The following is an 18,173-nucleotide window of genomic DNA, read 5'->3' as shown; positions in this document are numbered from 1 at the left end:
GAAAGATAGTATGATTTTGTATAGGTAGGAACAGATGCTGACGTAAGATATCAGAGATACTTCGTTATTGGATGATACAACCAAATTTGCTCCCGTCTCTCAGACAGAGACAAACACCTACAAGATCTTTATCAAGCATTCTTAAAACTACAATACCCACCTGGTGAAGTGAGGAAACAGATTGACAGAGTGTGACGGGTACCCAGAAATCACCTACTACAGGACAGGCCCAACAAGGAAAATAACAGAACACCACTGGCCATCATGTACAGCCCCCAGCTAAAACCTCTCCAACACATTATCAACGATCTACAACCTATCCTTTAAAACGATCCCTCACTCTCTCAGACCTTGGGAGGCAGGCCAGTCCTCGCTTACAGACAACCTCTCAACCTGAAGCAAATACTCACCAGCAACTACACACCACACCACAGAAAAACCAACCCAGGAACCAATCCCCGTAGCAAACCTCATTGCCTACTCTTTTCCCATATCTATTCTAGTGACACCATCAGAGGACCCAACCACATCAGCCACACCATCAAGGGCTCATTCACCTGCACGTCTACTAATGTTATATATGCCATCGTGTGCCAGCAGTGCCCCACTGCCATGTACATTGGCCAAACCAGACAGTCCCTACGTAAAAGAATAAATGGACACAAATCGGACATCAGGAATGGTAACATACAAAAGGCAGTAGGTGAACACTTCAATCTCCCTGGACATTCTATAACAGATTTATAACTCCCTTCTCTTCATGTGTCATTATATTATGCCTGCATCTGTAATTTTCGTTATTGGAGGATGTAAACCTTTCAGTCACCACCTCACAGGCCCAAAGTAACAGTATTACAATTTGCTGGTAAAATTCTTTCTATGGTAAAGGACACCTTATCTGTGGGAATGTCATACCCATGATTAAATCTTGTCATTTAAATGCATAGACTGCATACACATTAAGCTCTGACTTGTGGAGGTCACATTAAAAATGAATGAGACACTTGCATGTTCCAGCAAATTTTTCCTCTAGATTCGTACTACTACTCCTGTTTAGAGAATGTGTCTCGACAGCAGGAACATTTCAGATGTCCTGTTCTTCCAACTATGCGTTTATTATTGGTATTACCTCTTCCACAAATAGAAGTCAAGGAGTTGCTAACGGCAACATCTGTGTCTCTCCAAAGTCCTTTTGATTTAAGTATAGCAATTTCAGACAACTGGGTATCAAAAACTAAAGGAGTGTTCAAACTTCTTACAGAGCACATCTTCAGGATGATGACAAATAATTCATTGAGACTTTAAAGCTAATCATAAGCCTTTGAAGTGTATATCATGAACATCTAATTGTAAAACTGCCTTATTTTGTGTGCTGAAGGCTTTAGTACACATTGAGGCATCTAAATTTGCATCATTGCCACTAACACACTTCATATTGGAGCATCCATTTTCTACTGAGTAATTTGAAGCATCTTCAAAACTTTGTGAAGTGCCTCTGGAAAGGAAGAAAATAGCGCAGCGTAGTTATACTGCAAGCATGAATCTGTAAGAATATGAATAACTTTGGAACCACCAAACTCAACATTAATAGCCTTTTTTTCATACATACAATAAGAGTGAGGCAAACGTTATTGGTTATAGGCCATGAAGTCTCAAGAGCTTTCTGCTGGAAATGTTCATTTTGAGTTGCACTGACTTTGAGATGTGCAATCTAATTTGATAATGTCTAAATTACACTCATAGCATAGATAATATTCAATATTATCCACACTGTAGCTGAGAACACATCTGAAGTCAAGGAAACGTAATGATCCTAATGGACAAATTCAATAACACTGTATCTTGCAGCAAGTAGGAAGAGGAGCTGATTCAATCTTGCCAGGTTAGGAAAACTTCAGTGCACAGAAGAAGAATATTCTGGCAGGCAGATTGAATTGCTTGTCAAATGGACCTCAGAAGTGAGCATTAAACCAGGATGACAGAGACAGGATATATCTCAAATGAGGGAGAAACCACTAAAATGTGTTTTTCCCCCCAGAGGTCATAATGGTGTTTTTAAAAGGAAAATCTTCCATAAAAGAAAAATGGCCAAAAGGCACCATGCCGTTATCTGTCCCTTGGGGTTAAATTACTTCCCTGTAAATGCTAGGGTGAAATATCTAAATTACTTCCTTGTAAATGCTTGGGTGAAATGTAAAGGTGGGAAAATGCATAATACTAATACCTCTTCTTCTATGTCCAAGCAGATGGCTATTCTACAACTGCTGGAGATGGTCATGCCCAGTCCCGTTAAACTTGGATCAGTCTGAACCTGCTCTCTAGAATCAGGGATACATCTGTCTGTGGTTACTTGAAAAAATCTTTTTAGAATTTACACCTAAGCAGGTGGAGAGGGGAGATTGTGGTGCTTTGTCTCAGGAGCTATTAAACAGGCCCTTTTCCATATAACATCATTTGGTACAGAAGCTGATTTAAATGATAGGTTACAGACTACAGTTAGTAGTTCTGCAGTTTCACATTTGAGTTACTTCAGATCTCTTGGGGGATTACGATCTGGTTCTGGTGACTTATTACTGTTTAGTTTATCAATTTGTTCCAAAACCTCCTTTAATGACACCTCAATGTGGGACAGTTCCTCAGATTTGTCACCTAAATCACCTAAAAAGAATGGCTCAGGTTTGGGAATCTCCCTCACATCCTCAGCAGTCTATAATCTAAAAAGAGATAATGAGGGAGGTAAAATGTTCAGTAATCATTGGCACATGGCTTGTGAATACCAAAGTGATAGTTTAAATATACACATTTAAAAAAAGACATATGATCCCATGTTCCAAAATGGTTTCTTTGCACACTACTGAAATACAAATAACATGCCCATTCACCAAGCATTATCTAAATCAAAGTTTGATTAAAAAGATAGTGCCCCATGATGCTTAATCTTATTACCTATGCTTTCTCTGCTAACTTGTCTTTTAATAAACAAGCTCCTCCCTTTCGTAGATGAGGACTGCTTCCTCTCTTTTCCATAATTTTAACTGTGAGTTTAGATTCTATTTCTCACATACCTTGGCTCTCAAACTTGTTAAAATTAAGCATATAATCCTCTTTTAAAACATAGTATTAAATCACTGTAGTAACATTATACCCAAACCTTACAGATAAAACATAACACCAATAAGAATGGAGCTTGTGGTAGTCCCCGGTAGTTCTTTGAGGTTTATAGGAACATTCTCTTGGACGTTAGCGTGAGGGGTAGGATAGTGATACTTGCACTACTTAATTCTCAGGCTGTTAAATTGCTTTTGAATTTGAGTCTTTGTTCACCTTCACATTTGGAGAAGTACAGTATGTGTCTGTCTTGGTGCTTCATGTTATCATCCCTTCAGCATTTTTTCATTCCTCCTTTTGACTCCACTGAGAGGTTTTTCCCTTTTAAATTGGATAGTAGAATTTATTGTCCTATATCCTAAGCCTCTTTTTTTATTGAAAGTCCATCTCATTTTTGGTTTTCATTGGGCACTGTGTGAATGTACAAGATCACATACACATTCATTGATGGCATTGTAGATAGTGCTATAGATTTCAGAATAGTCTTTTAGAGTAGGATATTTCTGTCTAGTTTAGAGTAGGATATTTCTGTCTGTAACTATATTTGTTGAGTGAGCCTGAACTTAACAGTAATTTTCCTTGTATTCCCCTTTGATCATCAAGATGGAGTTAATATACTTCATAGCTTCATGTGCAAATGCTATTCAGTTGTCAGTGTTTATCGTATGCTTTAAGCTGGAGTGTAATTTGAACAGTAAATATTTTATAGTTAATTTTAGTTGTATTAAAATCTAATTCATACAAACACTAGTTCTCAAATGAATCCCTAATCTGAATTAAATAAAGCCTCCAATAAAGATATTGGTCCTGGTTTCAACACTGTATTACTCCAGTTTTATTTTAAGCAATGGAGTTACACAATGCAAAACTGGGATGACATGATGGTGAATCAGCCCTGCTGTCTGTTAATTTTAGGGTTTTTATATCCCCTACCAGCATGGTATCTATGCATTTCTGTATTAGGTGACATTTAGACAGAAATGTGATAATGTTTAAAGAAATCAGATATCTCCCTAAGTGAAATGTTTTATGCATTTCACTTTGGAAATATGCCTTTTTTTAAAAAAAGTTTCTATGTTATATGCAATATAGAGAGAGCTGTTATTTTTTTAGAAATATGTTTTAGACCTCAAACTGCTAGCAGTAATATCCTTCATGATTTATAGTGTTAAAAATAATACTTCTGCATCCTACTTCTATCTTTTTGGTGCATTGCTTTTTTCTGTGTTCTAATACAATGAAAAGCTATATTTTGCAAGTATGAGTGGATATTCCTATAGTGGTGCTTTCCACTCTGGCGTAGCAGGGAGCCATCATCTTTAAACAATGTTGTTGCATTGTTTGCACTCTTTTAGAAGAGGCAAATAAGCACTTTACAGTAGAGTGGAATTGGATTATAATCTTGAAAATCAGATACAAACTATATTATAATCACTATAGGGGTTTAAAAGTCACTGTAGTGGTGCACTAGCATCAGTTCAGCATCTGCTTAGCCACAGTACCAGCTGTGGAGGTATATTTAAAGATTTTCACATTTTGAGGCAGACAATCAAAATAAGATACTGACTTTGTTACAGAAGTTTTATTTACTTTTATCTTACTGTGCTGCTCTTAGTTTCCCACTTTAGCCAATACTGCCTTTTAGTGGAAATTGCATAGTTGCATAGACAAATGGGGGAAATCATCTGTGAGGCCTTCATAAGCCATAAATTTTAGAGGGATAGTGCTGTGCTCATTCCCAGCCTATTTGGAAAACTGACTAATTTTGTATTTCTCTATCAGTATACTATACAAAGCCGTAATGTCACCAAATACTATTTGCATTTAAAGTAAAACAATCCGTTGGATGAAGAATGATATAGAAATGTTTTGCATGTGGGTTTAGTTGGCACTGTGTATTGTATTGAATCTAATCAACGGCCATGTCAGTGTTTGTTTTAAAGACATAGGAAATTCTTCCACTGCTGTTCTACATCTCCAAAAAACCCAAGAGATGGATTCAAACTTGCATTTGTAAAGAGGGTGAATGCTCAAAGTTAATTTCCAAAGAAGCTCTGCAGAGAGAGGAAATGAGGTTCAATGACTTAGTCTGATTAGATACTTCTAACATTGAATAAGCTGAAATTAATTTTTCCTTTTGTTCTCTTTATTTCTAGCCTTACAGTCAGCCAAGTTGGCCAGAACTTTACATTTGTGCTCACAGACATTGACAGCAAACAGAGATTTGGATTCTGTCGCTTATCTTCTGGGGCCAAAAGTTGCTTCTGTATCTTAAGGTAAGTCTGGCTGTGGTCTGGCTATTGGTTAGCTCTGAGAAACAATGTTGGCCTTTGCTTTGTTATATTGCAATTATATTTTCCAGCTGTTCAGAATTATTTTCCTATCTGGTCCTCAAAAAGTCACTGCACTTCTGGAGAAATGGTGCAAAATATTCTTGCACTTCGGGTTCCTCTGATGATAAATCTAATTATTTGTAGTCAATGTACTTAAGTTAACAATGTAGAAAAAATCAACATCTCTATGCAGTAATTTGACACAGCATAGCATGATGGCAACCATTATCTTTAGCTGTCACAATTGATCCTGTTAAGACATTTCATAGACATTTGTATATGCAAGTTTTATTAATAAAGCATCAGTTGGTAACTGAGAGAATATCTTGCTGATGCTGTACCTATCCTAAGAGTCTGTAATTATGACCCTCACTCCCTTCTGTTGATGGACGTGTGAATGCAATCTAACTTGATTATAAATACTGCTACTGGAAGACAGAAACAGTGTGCTTCACATAGAGAGGCGAGGCAGTGAGTGAGAGGGCTGGAGCTGTATCAAAACAGTTCCTTATGACTCCAGGCCAGTAAGCTCTGGGGCAACCTTTACCTAGTTTTCTATTTCCTTTTGCTACCCCCCACCACCCCCAAAAAAGTGACGAAAATCAGATTTCAGATCTATTGTTTGCCAGGCTCCTGCTGAGAATCTCCTGTTGGGGAAATAAAGCTATGCACACTGTCCCTGTCAGCCTCTGTTACCTAGGTGTAGCAGTGGCCTGCCTCCTGTCTCTTTCTGTTAGGAGAGAGAGACTCATGGAGAAGCAAAGCAAGCAAAGGGAAGTGCCTCTTGATAAAGCCCAGGTAAAGACTGTACTGATCTAACCCTAAGAAACAAAAAGCCAAATGCCCTAGTTGCCACTTGTCAGTCCAGGAAAAAGCAGGGGTGGTTCCCCACCACCTCCATTCCATCCTATTTCACAGGGACTCTTTGTGGTGGCATGTTGCTAAGAGAACCCATTGCAAGAACAGAAACTATTATCACTGACCCAAGTTCCCCAGCATTGTATGCTGGCAATAGTACAGTGGGACCCACTGCATATTCATTGCTATAAAAAAAAAAAAGCGAACTATGCTTACAAGGGAGATTTTCAGGGAGAAGTGTACGAAGAACAAGGTGAAAGCAGCAGATGCAGGGTTAAATTCTGCCTTTGGTTGCATGTAATCCCATTGTAGTATATGGTTGTATGAGTGCCTGGGAGCAGAATTTGGGCTGACTGTATATAGCTTAGAAATCTTCTATTTATGTTTAGTACAGAAGGAACTTGAAAGGTCAAAAGATAGGAAAAGCCCACAAAATGTGTTTTCTCTCACCTCTCTTTTCACTACGCCAACTGTGGTTAATCAGACAGACCTTTCCTAAGGAGTCTGAGATGGCTGGAGAAGAAAGTCACTGCTTGGTTTCTGTAAGTGAGACACTGGACAGGAGGGAGAGTAACAGTATTACTTCCTATTGCATATCTGGCCAAGTGACTTGAAGACTTCATTCCCTCGTAGTTCAAAGCTCTATTTGAGCAACTGTTGCTAACATTAAATGTTGCTAACATTAAACCTTCCAGTGTCCTATGCAAATTACATCTGCCAGATAGCAAAAGTCTGTACTTTCTGTCTCCTTGTTTGGTGGTGGTTGTTTTTTCTACAAACCCCCATAGTCCTCAGCATGTTTTGTCCCTACCCCTTCTGGAATAATTGTGTAGCAACTTCCTCTCCCTAGAGTGATTCTGTACAGCACCCCAAATGTTAGCTAAGTAATCTTCTCAGACAAGTCACTCCCTCATCAGAAAACTTTCAGCCTCGGCAAGCTCAGATGGTTGGAATCTTGGAGTTGCACTTCTCCTTGTGCACTGCCATATGGTGGAATGTTATGCTGCTTCTCCACCAGTCAGTAACACTTTCAATAATAAATATGAGTTAATGACTTACTCAGTGATAAACCAGTCACACTAACTTGGAAGTCAAGGAATGAGGTCAGAATGTCACCTTAGAATGGCCTCCTTATGCCCACATTTGCAATTTTCTGTCTGCAGTCCATCCTGAATTACCTGCTCCACCTAAAGCACTTGGCAGCCATATTGGCTTTCCACCTGTGCGTCCAGGTCAATCACTGTTCTCACATGAGATGTCGATGAGGTTCCTAAAGGGCCTTAAAAGGCTCTTCTTGCTGGTCTGGGACCTGGTTCCCCAGTGGGACCTCAACCTGGTCCTCTCATGGGCCTGCCCTTTGAGCCTATGGCTTCTTGTTTCATCTTCCATCTGTCGTGGGAAGTTGCTTTCCCTGTAGCCATTACCTCAATGCCCTCACTTCGGAGGTGCCATATACGGTATTCTACAAGGATAAGATCCTCAGTTTTTCTTTAGTGCTTCATAAGGAAGAACTCCACTAATTTCAGTGTCAATTTTCCTTGATAAAAGACTAAGTAAAAGCTGATAAAGAGCCTCAAGATTTGACCCCAAATCATAAAATAAATAAATCTACATGCAGTTAACATGTTGAGTAACTTTTGTTTCCATTAGTTCTCTGTTGACATGAATCAAACTTTACATCAGGACTATCATGGAAGTATTACACTGAAGTGGTTTTGTAAGCAAGTCACAATTTCTGTGCAAACTGCTTCCTTGTTTTCTATGGGGATGCAGAGAGGATTGGTAATTCTAAATTAGAGTAAATTGATGATAAAGAAATAGGAAAATGGTTGCTTTTTTCAATGGGGAATGTCCTCTCCAAATTTGTTCTGGGATTTGTTAATGGGATTTGTTTCCAGATTTGTCCTGGGATTTGTTAATGGGGTTTGTTTGGGTACTCTTGTGCCCTCACCCCTGTTTTGGGGAGGTCTGCCTTTCTTGTTTTTCTGAGCTATGGATGTCTCAACAAGGAGAGGAAGAGACTGGAAAGTGTCAAAATTTTTCAGACTTTGTTCTTTATTGCTGCTTCCTGTCAATTGCAGTTGCATTAAGAGTTGAGGTAAACACAGGGCCGGCTCTAGCTTTTTTGCCGTCCCAAGCAAAAAACAACAACAAACAAAGAAACAAACAAAAAAACCGGCAGCCTCAGAGAGCGCGTGGAGGGCGGTCAAGGCGGCTCGCAGGGGGGTGACGGGCGGCACCCGCCCGCTCCCTCCGCCTGTGGGCAGCCTGCTCGCAGCCGGGCAAGAGGGGCTTGCCTCTCCCGGCTGGGCAGGCAGAGCCCCCGGGGGCTGCAGGAGGTGCTGGCTCAGCCACTCCTTTAAAGGCGGCTCGGCCAGGCCGGGCTCAGAGCGGTGCGGGAGGCTGAGGCCAGTGCAGGCAGCAGGGAGTGGTGCGTCCCGGGGAGCCTGGCGGCACAGTGAGCAGCGGGAATCACTAGTTCCTGCCCCCCCGGCCGGGGTCCATGCCCCTGCAGGGCTGGGCTGGGACTGGCGGAGCGCGGGGAGCCGGCCGGGGGCTCTAGAGCTGCGGACCGGGCTGCCAAAGCGCAAAAAAAAAAAAAAAACCCACGGCAGGGCGGCCGGAATGTGCCGCCCCAAGATTGGCCAGAATGCCGCCCCTTACAATGTGCCGCCCCAGGCACGTGATTTCTCGTCTGGAGCCTGCACTCTTGGAACCATGTAACAAGAAGGATATTGGGGACGAGCCAAGCCCAGGGAGCCCAGCAGAGTCTGTGAGTATATTTGGAACCCCAGTGAAAGGGAACCACACCAAAGGTGCCCTCTGTGGTGAAGACAAATCATTTGGCTTCTCTGTAGTGTGCTTGCCCTCATTTTCTCCCTTTACTTCCTAGTAGTCCAGTGGACCCACCAATTTTCTTGCAGTCTTCCTGCTTCTGATAATTTCTCCTTTTTTGTTTTTAAGTTATGTAGCTATTTTTCAAATTCCCACTTACCCACCATAATTTCGATCTTACATTTTACCTGCCACAATTTGTTCTGCACTATTGACTTGGCTCAAGTAACCTCTTGAACCTTGCCATTTAATCATATTGCCTTATTTCTTGCCTTTCTGCTTCCTTTTTTGTTGAGGGTATACATACTTTCTCTGACTCTGCTATGGTACATTTACATAGCTTAATTTCCGCACTTTTTATATTGTTTCTTTAAGTAGCTCCCTCATTTTAATAACACTCCTAGTTCTAGTGCAGTCTCTCCCACAGGCTGTTGAATTTAATTATATGGTGGTCGCTGTTGCTTAATGACTGAACTATAACTAATATTTCAACCAACTCCTGTGTAATATATTTAGGACCAGGTTAGAGATCTCCTTTTGTGTGATCTAGAACTTGCTGTTCCAAGAAGCAGTTAGTTAAGGAGTCAAAATTGATTGTCTGATCCTTGCCTGGTTGTGGATAGTCACCCATTATTACTGTTTTATGACTTAATTGTCCAATTGATCTCTCTCCACTGTGCATTTAATAGCCTTTTTCTGATTGGGAGGCTGGTATTGTAGCCTACTAGTATATGTGTGTTCTCCAGGGCTGTCAAGCGATTAAAAAAAATTAATTGCGATTAATCGCACTGTTAAACAAGAATTGAATACCATTTATTTAAATATTTTTGGATGTTTTCTACATTTTCAAATATATTGATTTCAATTACAACACAATACAAAGTGTACAGTGTTCACTTTATATTTATTTTTGATTGCAAGTATTTGCACTGTAAAAAAACAAAAGAAATAGTATTTTTCAATTCTCCTAATACAAGTACTGTAGTGCAGTCTCTTTATCATGAAAGTTGAACTTACAGATGTAGAATTATGTAAAAAAAAAAACTGCATTAAATAAATAAAACAATGTAAAATTTTAGAGCCTGCAAGTCCACTCAGTCCCACTTCTTGTTCAGCCAATTGCTCAGACAAACAAGTTTGTTTACATTTGGAGGAGATAATGCTGCCCACTTCTTATTTACAATGTCACCTGAAAGTGAGAACAGGCGTTCTCATGGCACTGTTGTAGTCAGCATTGCAAGATATTTACGTGCCAGATGCGTTAAAGATTCATATGTCCCTTCATGCTTCAACCACCATTCCAGGGGACATGCGTCCATGCTGATTACGTGTTCTGCTCGATAACAATCCAAAGCACTGCGGACCAACGCATGTTCATTTTCATTATTTGAGTTAGATGCCACCAGCAGAAGGTTGATTTTCTTTTTTGGTGGTTCGGGTTCTGTAGTTTCCACATCGGAGTGTTGCTCTTTTAAGACTTTTAAAAGCATGCTCCACACCTTGTCCCTCTCAGATTTTGGAAGGCACTTCAGATTCTTAAACCTTGGGTTGAGTGCTGTAGTTATCTGTAGAAGTCTCACATTGGTACCTTCTTTGCATTTTGTGAAATCTGCAGTGAAAGTGTTCTTAAAATGAACAACATGGGCTGGGTCATCATCTGAGACTACTATAACCTGAAATATACGGCAGAATGAGGGTAAAATAGAGCCAGACACATACAATTCTCCCCCAAGGAGTTCAGTCACAAATTTAATTAATGCATTATTTTTTTAACGAGCATCATCAGCATGGAAGCATGTCCTCTGGAATGGTGGCCGAAGCATGAAGGGGCATATGAATATTTAGCATATCTGGCACATAAATACCTTGCAATGCTGGCTACAAAAGTGCCATGCAAATGCCTATTCTCACTTTCGGGTGACATTGTAAATAATAAGCAGGCAGTCTTATGCCCCATAAATGTAAACATACTTGTTTGTCTGAGTGGTTGGCTGAACAAGAAGTAGGACTGTGTGGACTTGTAGGCTCTGAAGTTTTGCATTGTTTTGTTTTTGAGTGCAGTTATGTAACAAAACAAAAATCTACATTTGTAAGTTCCACTTTCACGACAAAGACATTGCACTGCAGTACTTGTATGAAGTGAATTGAAAAATACTATTTCTTTTGTTTATCATTTTTACAGTGCAAATATTTGTAATAAAAAATAATAATAATCTAAGTCCACTGAAGTCCTTGGAAGCAGGGTCAAGACTCTAAGTTAGAGCTGGCAAATAAGAGCTCTCTAGTTCCCATCTTCATGTAGCATACAAACTCATCTTCTCTGTAGTTTATTTTTGGAAAAGACTTTTAATGCATTAAGCAGTGAGGTACAGTACCTGTTTGTAATCACTAGAGCAGGGCAAAGCTTTCTTAATGAAAATTAAAACCAAACAGAATTCACCCAACTCTGGATTTTGTTACAAAGACAAAACTTGGGCCAGGTTTGTTAAAGTTCATGGACCTATGAGGCAAAGTTGGTGCTCAGGAGGTATTGTTTAGTGCTTGATGCTCTGTCAGCTTGGGTTAAGCAAATAAAAAACAAACATCACCCATGTTTGTTTTGTATGGGATCCTTGTTACATGGGAACCTTTGCTTATTGCCTGCTTGTAAGGAAAATATGAGTCTCTTATAGACTCATAAGAGAAATTGCAGCAAGTGACAGAATTCCAGTTAGGCTACAGCTGAAGTAAACTAGTGTTTGAAAGAGCAGGAGGAATAGGTGAATCAATAATATATAAGACAGTATAGAGGTTTAACTATTCAGTATATGAGGTTAAAATACTCAACTAAACATCAGAAGCTTAAATTTTGTGGTGTCTTGTTCCAGGGAAACATCTCAACTTCTTATATGCAATGTGTAGAGGTTTTTATCTTACTTGCTTTTGTTTGTGTATGTCTGACCATTGTACGTTCTAATATGTGAGAATCTTAACAGCTCGAATAGCTGAAAATGTAAAGGAATAAAAAGTTGTGGTTTAGGAGTAAAACGTTGATAACTCAGTACGAAGACATTTTAATGCTCTTTTTTCAGCATATTTACATAATATAGTTAATAACTTGGGATTTTTTTCCCAACGCTAGTGTTTTTATCTTCTCAAATATTTCGAGCATTTGATACAAGGAACTGGTTATTAGTTTTTGAAAAGGTCTTCATTAATAAAAAAACCAGTAACTAGTAACTTTTTCAAATGGCTGTTTGTTCTCTGTTCTGTTTATTTCATCTTTAAAGTAAGTGACTTGTTTGTGAAATATATTGTGAAATATTAGAAGCAGAAAGTTTAAAGGTCACCATTGGGTGTATACCAACCATATATTTAAACATATAAAACAGACTTTGTAGTAAAGATAGTATAATGAATAATAGAAGCTAAAGCAAAATAATGTTTTTTAAACTTTCTGAAGAAAATTTTATACTCTATGAAAGAAAGAAGAAAAAACATGGATAGTTTAACTTTGTACAGCAGAAGTTGATGGGGATTTTCATTATATTGACCCTACTATAAATAAAAAATACAAATTCTCTTAAAATCAACCATGTTCACTTCGGAATAGAAAAACAACATTTCTCAGTCTATTTGACATATTACTAAAATGCATTTTAAGATATCAAATGTTACCTGAAAATATTTGCTGCTTTTAATAGAAAAGAGAGATTTTTACAAATTTATGGTTAAAGGTGTAATTTATGGGTTTTAATCTATGCTGTTTCAAAGAGCGCCTCTGAAATAAAGTTCTCAGTTTTGTGTGCTGTGAACTATTCCAGAATCCATTTCTTCAGCCAAGTATTTTCAGCTAGGTCTTTATTACCAATAACTAACACAAAATAATGAAAAATGCTTGGTTCTAAAATGTGCAATATAAAAATGTTATGTAGCTTGGTGCTGATGTGTTGGGTGGTGGTTGTTTTTAAATAAAAAGTTTTCCATTTCACTTAAGAGGAAAACTGGACATTTTTAACATCTCTCTGATAGAAATGTGAAATGTGTGTGCTGTGTAATATACACTATATTGATGATATTTAATCCAATCTCTGATGTTAGTCTTTTTGGTATGGTACAATATCAAGACCTGTACATTTTGGATAGCATTATGTGGTCTTATCTAACTGTGTTTAAATTTATTTTCCAGGATGGTACTAGAGTTTTAGTGCGGTATGGGATGTTGGTGCTTAAATCATGAATATCTTCTGTTGCTCTCTAGTGGTCTGTTGTAGTAGAAGCCAAATTCATTAAAAATCATGATGATCAGAATCACGATGTGTACTCATATGCAGTTTAATACATTGTATTGTAACCTGCAATTTCTCCATCCAGATTTTGTTGAGCTTCTGTTACATTTAAGTTGCAAAATATCTTTCACATGCCAGGTATTAAAAAAGCATTTTTTTGAAAGCCAAGGTAGCTTTGGAAGGTGTTTGGGTAAATGTGGCTAGCCTGGATAAGGATTTTTGTCTCTGAGAAATTGTGTAAGGCCATTTCTCTATTCCCCAATCAAAATGGGTTGCACAAATAACACTTGAGCCATTCAAGAAGGGAACCTGCGGAATTCTGAAATGTAGGGAAAAACGCGCACAGTGTTTTACAGCACTATAGGTGTACATCGTGCTGTACAGTCTGGTGCTGAATATAGGCAAGGGGTTCTCAAACTGGGGGTTCGGACCCCTCAGGGGGTCGCAAGGGTATTACCTTGGGGGTCGCAAGCTGTCAACCTCCACCCAAAATCCCGCTTTGCCTCCAGGATTTATAATGGTGTTAAATATATAAAAAAGTGTTTTTAACGAATAAGGGGGGTCACCAGTAAAAAAGTTTGAGAGCCACTGATATAGGCACTTAAGGTCAAGACTCTAAGTTAGAGATGGCAAATAAGAGCTCTCTAGTTCCCATCTTCATGTAGCATACAAACTCATCTTCTCTGTAGTTTATTTTTGGAAAAGTCTTTTAATGCATTAAGCAGTGAGGTACAGTACCTGTTTGTAATCACTAGAGCAGGGCAAAGCTTTCTTAATGAAAATTAAAACCAAACAGAATTCACCCAACTCTGGATTTTGTTACAAAGACAAAACTTGGGCCAGGTTTGTTAAGGTTCATGGACCTATCAGGCAAAGTTGGTGCTCAGGAGGTACTTCTGATTTTGTGTGGAAACCATGCAGAACTCTGGTTTCAGCTGACCTTCACTTAAAAATGTTGTGGTCTTTGGCTCATTTCTCCAAAATGAAAGTCACTGTTCTGAAATAAAATGCAGAAAGGTTTGTGTGGAAACCCCTCTTAGCCAAAATAACAGAGCTTTGTACCACTCTAAATTCAAGATAAAAAGAAACAGGTCTTTAGTAGTATGTAATAAAAGGTACAAAATGTAACTAACTGAATGTGGTTCTGTATGGAGTCATCTGAGGTTTTGGTGTGATCTGTTGTGAATTGCGCCCCTCACTCCCCCTGCTCGCCGCCGCCTTCTTTGATTGCAGTCTTTGTCCATTTATCCTAAGAATAGAATGAGATTTCTGAGCGGGGCCTCTCTTGTGGTGCAAAGTGAGAATTGTTTTTAATTGAGCAGAAACATGTGGAAGGATCAGGAATATCTCAAGGGATTACAGAAAAATTCCAAATTTGTACTACTTACAGCTTGTGTTTAGAGCAGGGTCTGCTGGGAATAAATGTTAGTTAGTGTGACCTGTGACCTTAAAAACTGTTGACATGGATTTCAGCCAGAAACTAGCCACAGAACTCCTTTGTTAAACTCATTCATAGCTCCTTGAAAACTCTAGTCAGTGAAAGTTGCCAGCTCAAATCTAAGGAAAGCAAAGCCTTTTTTTTTTTCCCATGCTTTGGAAACAGTGGACGCCCCTTAACCAGCAAGACTTCTTTAATAGGACTACATCGCCTAAACTCAATTGGAATTGACAGCTTCCTGGCTCAGGCTTGCCAACTGGCAGGGCATTGATGCATAGGGGACAAACAGCTTTAGGGACCTGTATACCACTGTTTGTGTATATGCAGTAGAAACTTAACTCACTAGTATTGTGATACCCCTTAACTCAAAAAATCAACACTGTTGTTTAAGTTTGACAAGCCTTTCAAGTGTTTTTGAAGAGGAAAATCCTGAATTGTGTCACAGAATATTTATTTGTTAAAAAAGCAACAAGGCTTGCCCTGGTGTCTTCTAGACTGTTTTCCCTTTTCATTGATCAGGCCCAAAGCAAAATGGGAAGAAATGATGCTTGAAGTTCAGATATTTTTATTATATTACAGTTAAGATATAAGTAACAAATAGTAGTTTGATGACCCAATATAAAAAGGCCCAATTCTGCCCCTTTACTCATGTTGAGTATTACTTTACTCCATGAGTAGTTCCATTGAGCAGCTCTTTTTAACAGATTCTCTTAACAGATTTTAACCGATTCTCTTTTTAACAGATTCGCTAATAAAATTAATGAGTCTGCCCCTGAAAACACTTGAAATCCTTGTCTAAGTTAAACAGTGTGGTCTTAACATCAATGGCTTATGTTTTTATTGCATATACAAGTATAAGTATACAAGTGCTAAACAGTATTTTATCAGATTATGGAATGTCTGAGGAGAGGAAAAATAAGTTTTTTGGGGGTAGGTGAAGCTATGAAATGTTCCATTGTGATTACTCAGAAGAATAAAGTTCTATACATTGTGAGTCAAGGAGCAGAAATGGGACCATAGAAAAGTTTTGGTGTACGTGAAATTGTAAGATTACACAGCTGATAACCTGATGAAACATCTTATTTAGCAAGGTTGATTATAAAGAGTTTCCTTGGGGAACTTTATGCTTTGATCTGATAAAACGTTTGCCCATGAAAAGCTTTTAATGTTAACCGCTGAATGTTTTGTATTCAGGTATTTCTTAAAGATTTTAAATGTTTACCCAGATGTATTGCATCGGGCTGACTTGTCCTTTCAAATGGCTTCTGGAGTCTTGCATTAATTCAGTGTAATATTTTTTTGTGGAGATGGTGGGAGATGCAGCATTTGAAATAATGATTACTATTTTTCCTGGGTATATGGAGTGCGTGGTTTGATGGGCCTGCGCACCAGCTTGAGAAAAAACAGTCAGCCATGCTCAGCTCTGTTTTTGTCTTCTATTCAGGCTTTTTTATTCTTCTGCCACACAAACACAAAAAGGAAAAGTAACAAAAATGACAGTCCTGAACTGGACTGATACCACAAGATGTCCTCTACCCCCAGTAGCTCAAAGGTCCCGGCCCTCTCTTTGCCTCATAGGAACCACAGGGCCTACCTGCCTGGTAGCAGCCTTTTGCTGCTGCTCAGGGAAGTGTTTGTCTCTCCTGGCTCCTGCCCCCTGCCTTACAGAGTTGGGGTCCTCATTCATATCTTCCAGCTGGGAAATCAGAGCCAATCTTTAGCTCCTGATTAGCTGGTTCCCAAGACCTGCCTGCTGGGCTTCTCCTTAGGCCAGAGCTTGCTGCTCCCTGACTCTGCAGGCTATTAAAGGTGCAGACCACTCTACTACAGGGGCAAAGAGGGCTTATTGAAGTCCTGAAATGTGCCTCTTTTCACTCTTGGAATTTTAAATTGGCAGATCTGGGTTTAAAATACTTGTTGTTCCCTCCCCCCCCCCCCCCCAAATATCAGTTTCCTGCTTCATGAAAAATCTGATAATTTGAACAAAAGGGCAGCTTTCCAGTGCCATTGTAAGGAAAATTAATATTTATATATTTTATTACAATCCCTTTATATGCTCAACTTCCTTCTCCTCTTAATTAATGCTCTTTAATTTTTTTTTATTTTTTTTTTAAAGAAAATTAGACCTCATAATACAATTTCTTATAGGAGGAATGGAAGGTAGCTTCCACTGAAACTATACCACCATACAAACAAGACGAGATTCTGATTTGAGGATTATAATATATTACAATGTTTTGCTTGTGCACTGCTGTTGTAGCAGTGTTGGTCCCAGGATATCAGAGAGTAGGCCCCAGAAAGGAGGAGATTTTGACTATTTCAGCATAAGTTGTCAGAATTTAGAGACCGTTCAATCATTCAACAGTGGAACAAAATTTGGATGCAATATTAAAAAAAGGCATCGTTGAGTCCCCATGTCTGCCTACTTCCTGAAAGGATTTTTTTTTCATGTGTCAGACTGCAAGCTTTATATTCAAAATAGGCATTAGATACAAATAAGGGTTAGAAGATGTAGAGGTTCCCCTGGCTACTTTGCACATATGTTATCAAACTGTCCAAAAAAATGTGCCAGTTCTGGTAAAAACTACATTTAAAAATTAACTTAAATATTAGGGACTTCCTACATTCCTACCACAGTTCTTAATGTTGGGGCTCACTAACCCAAAGCTTGTACTTTCTGGTTCACAAAAACACTAGTCCCTAACCTACAAGCCTTAATGATAGCAAAATGTCTGATACGGCAGCGGAAATTGCATTCATTGCCCATGACAAAAAACTGGTTCAGTGGATTGTGACCTGCTAGTTTTTGAAAGGGTAGCATAGGAAAGGTGACAGACAGCCTTTTATTTTTAGTTCCTTGGCAGAATAATTATGGAAGGGTGATGTGTATGGGAAACTCAGTTGATGGGCCTGGTGCAAATGAAGCTGGGGTCAGCTAGATTGATATTGTTTGTATGATGACAATTTTCTGGCTCTGTCTAGCAGTTCTTATGCACAGTGTTCTGAACATTGTCTTACCATCACTTCCTGGGATATGTTTTTCTTTCCTCTTTTTTTCCTGAGTGTCTTCCAACATAAGAGAATGAAATAATAAAATATTATTGCTTGAGAAGATGAATATGGCTTTGTATTGTGCTCGTCTTTTGTTCCTTATTTGCTTTTAATTTGTTAGTTCCTGTTTCCCTTCATACAATTAAAAACATTAAATAAAAAACCCATTCCTTTCCAGTTACTCATTTTAGCCAGGGTTCTTAGTCTGCCATTGACAGGGTTACAATCTTTAAATGAACTCCGGAGGCTATCTTTAGAGTGAGGTTGGCTCCTACTATGAAT

The 18,173-nt window shown here is 38.8% G+C and overlaps 1 protein-coding gene across 1 annotated transcript in view; it reads left to right on the top strand.

The window, feature by feature from the left end:
• DENND1A (DENN domain containing 1A) overlaps nucleotides 1-18,173 on the top strand; it is a 343,291-nt gene that overhangs the window by 107,501 nt on the left and 217,617 nt on the right. Inside the window, exon 6 of the mRNA XM_026657267.2 lies at nucleotides 5,265-5,384. Coding sequence (XP_026513052.1) covers nucleotides 5,265-5,384 — 120 coding nt within the window. The remainder of the gene's footprint in view (nucleotides 1-5,264; nucleotides 5,385-18,173) is intronic.

The sequence above is a fragment of the Terrapene carolina genome, unplaced genomic scaffold, assembly GCF_002925995.2.
Source record: "Terrapene carolina triunguis isolate 2854851 unplaced genomic scaffold, T_m_triunguis-2.0 Scaffold238, whole genome shotgun sequence".
NCBI lineage: Eukaryota > Metazoa > Chordata > Testudines > Emydidae > Terrapene > Terrapene triunguis.
This window is presented reverse-complemented; position numbering and strand designations above follow the sequence as displayed.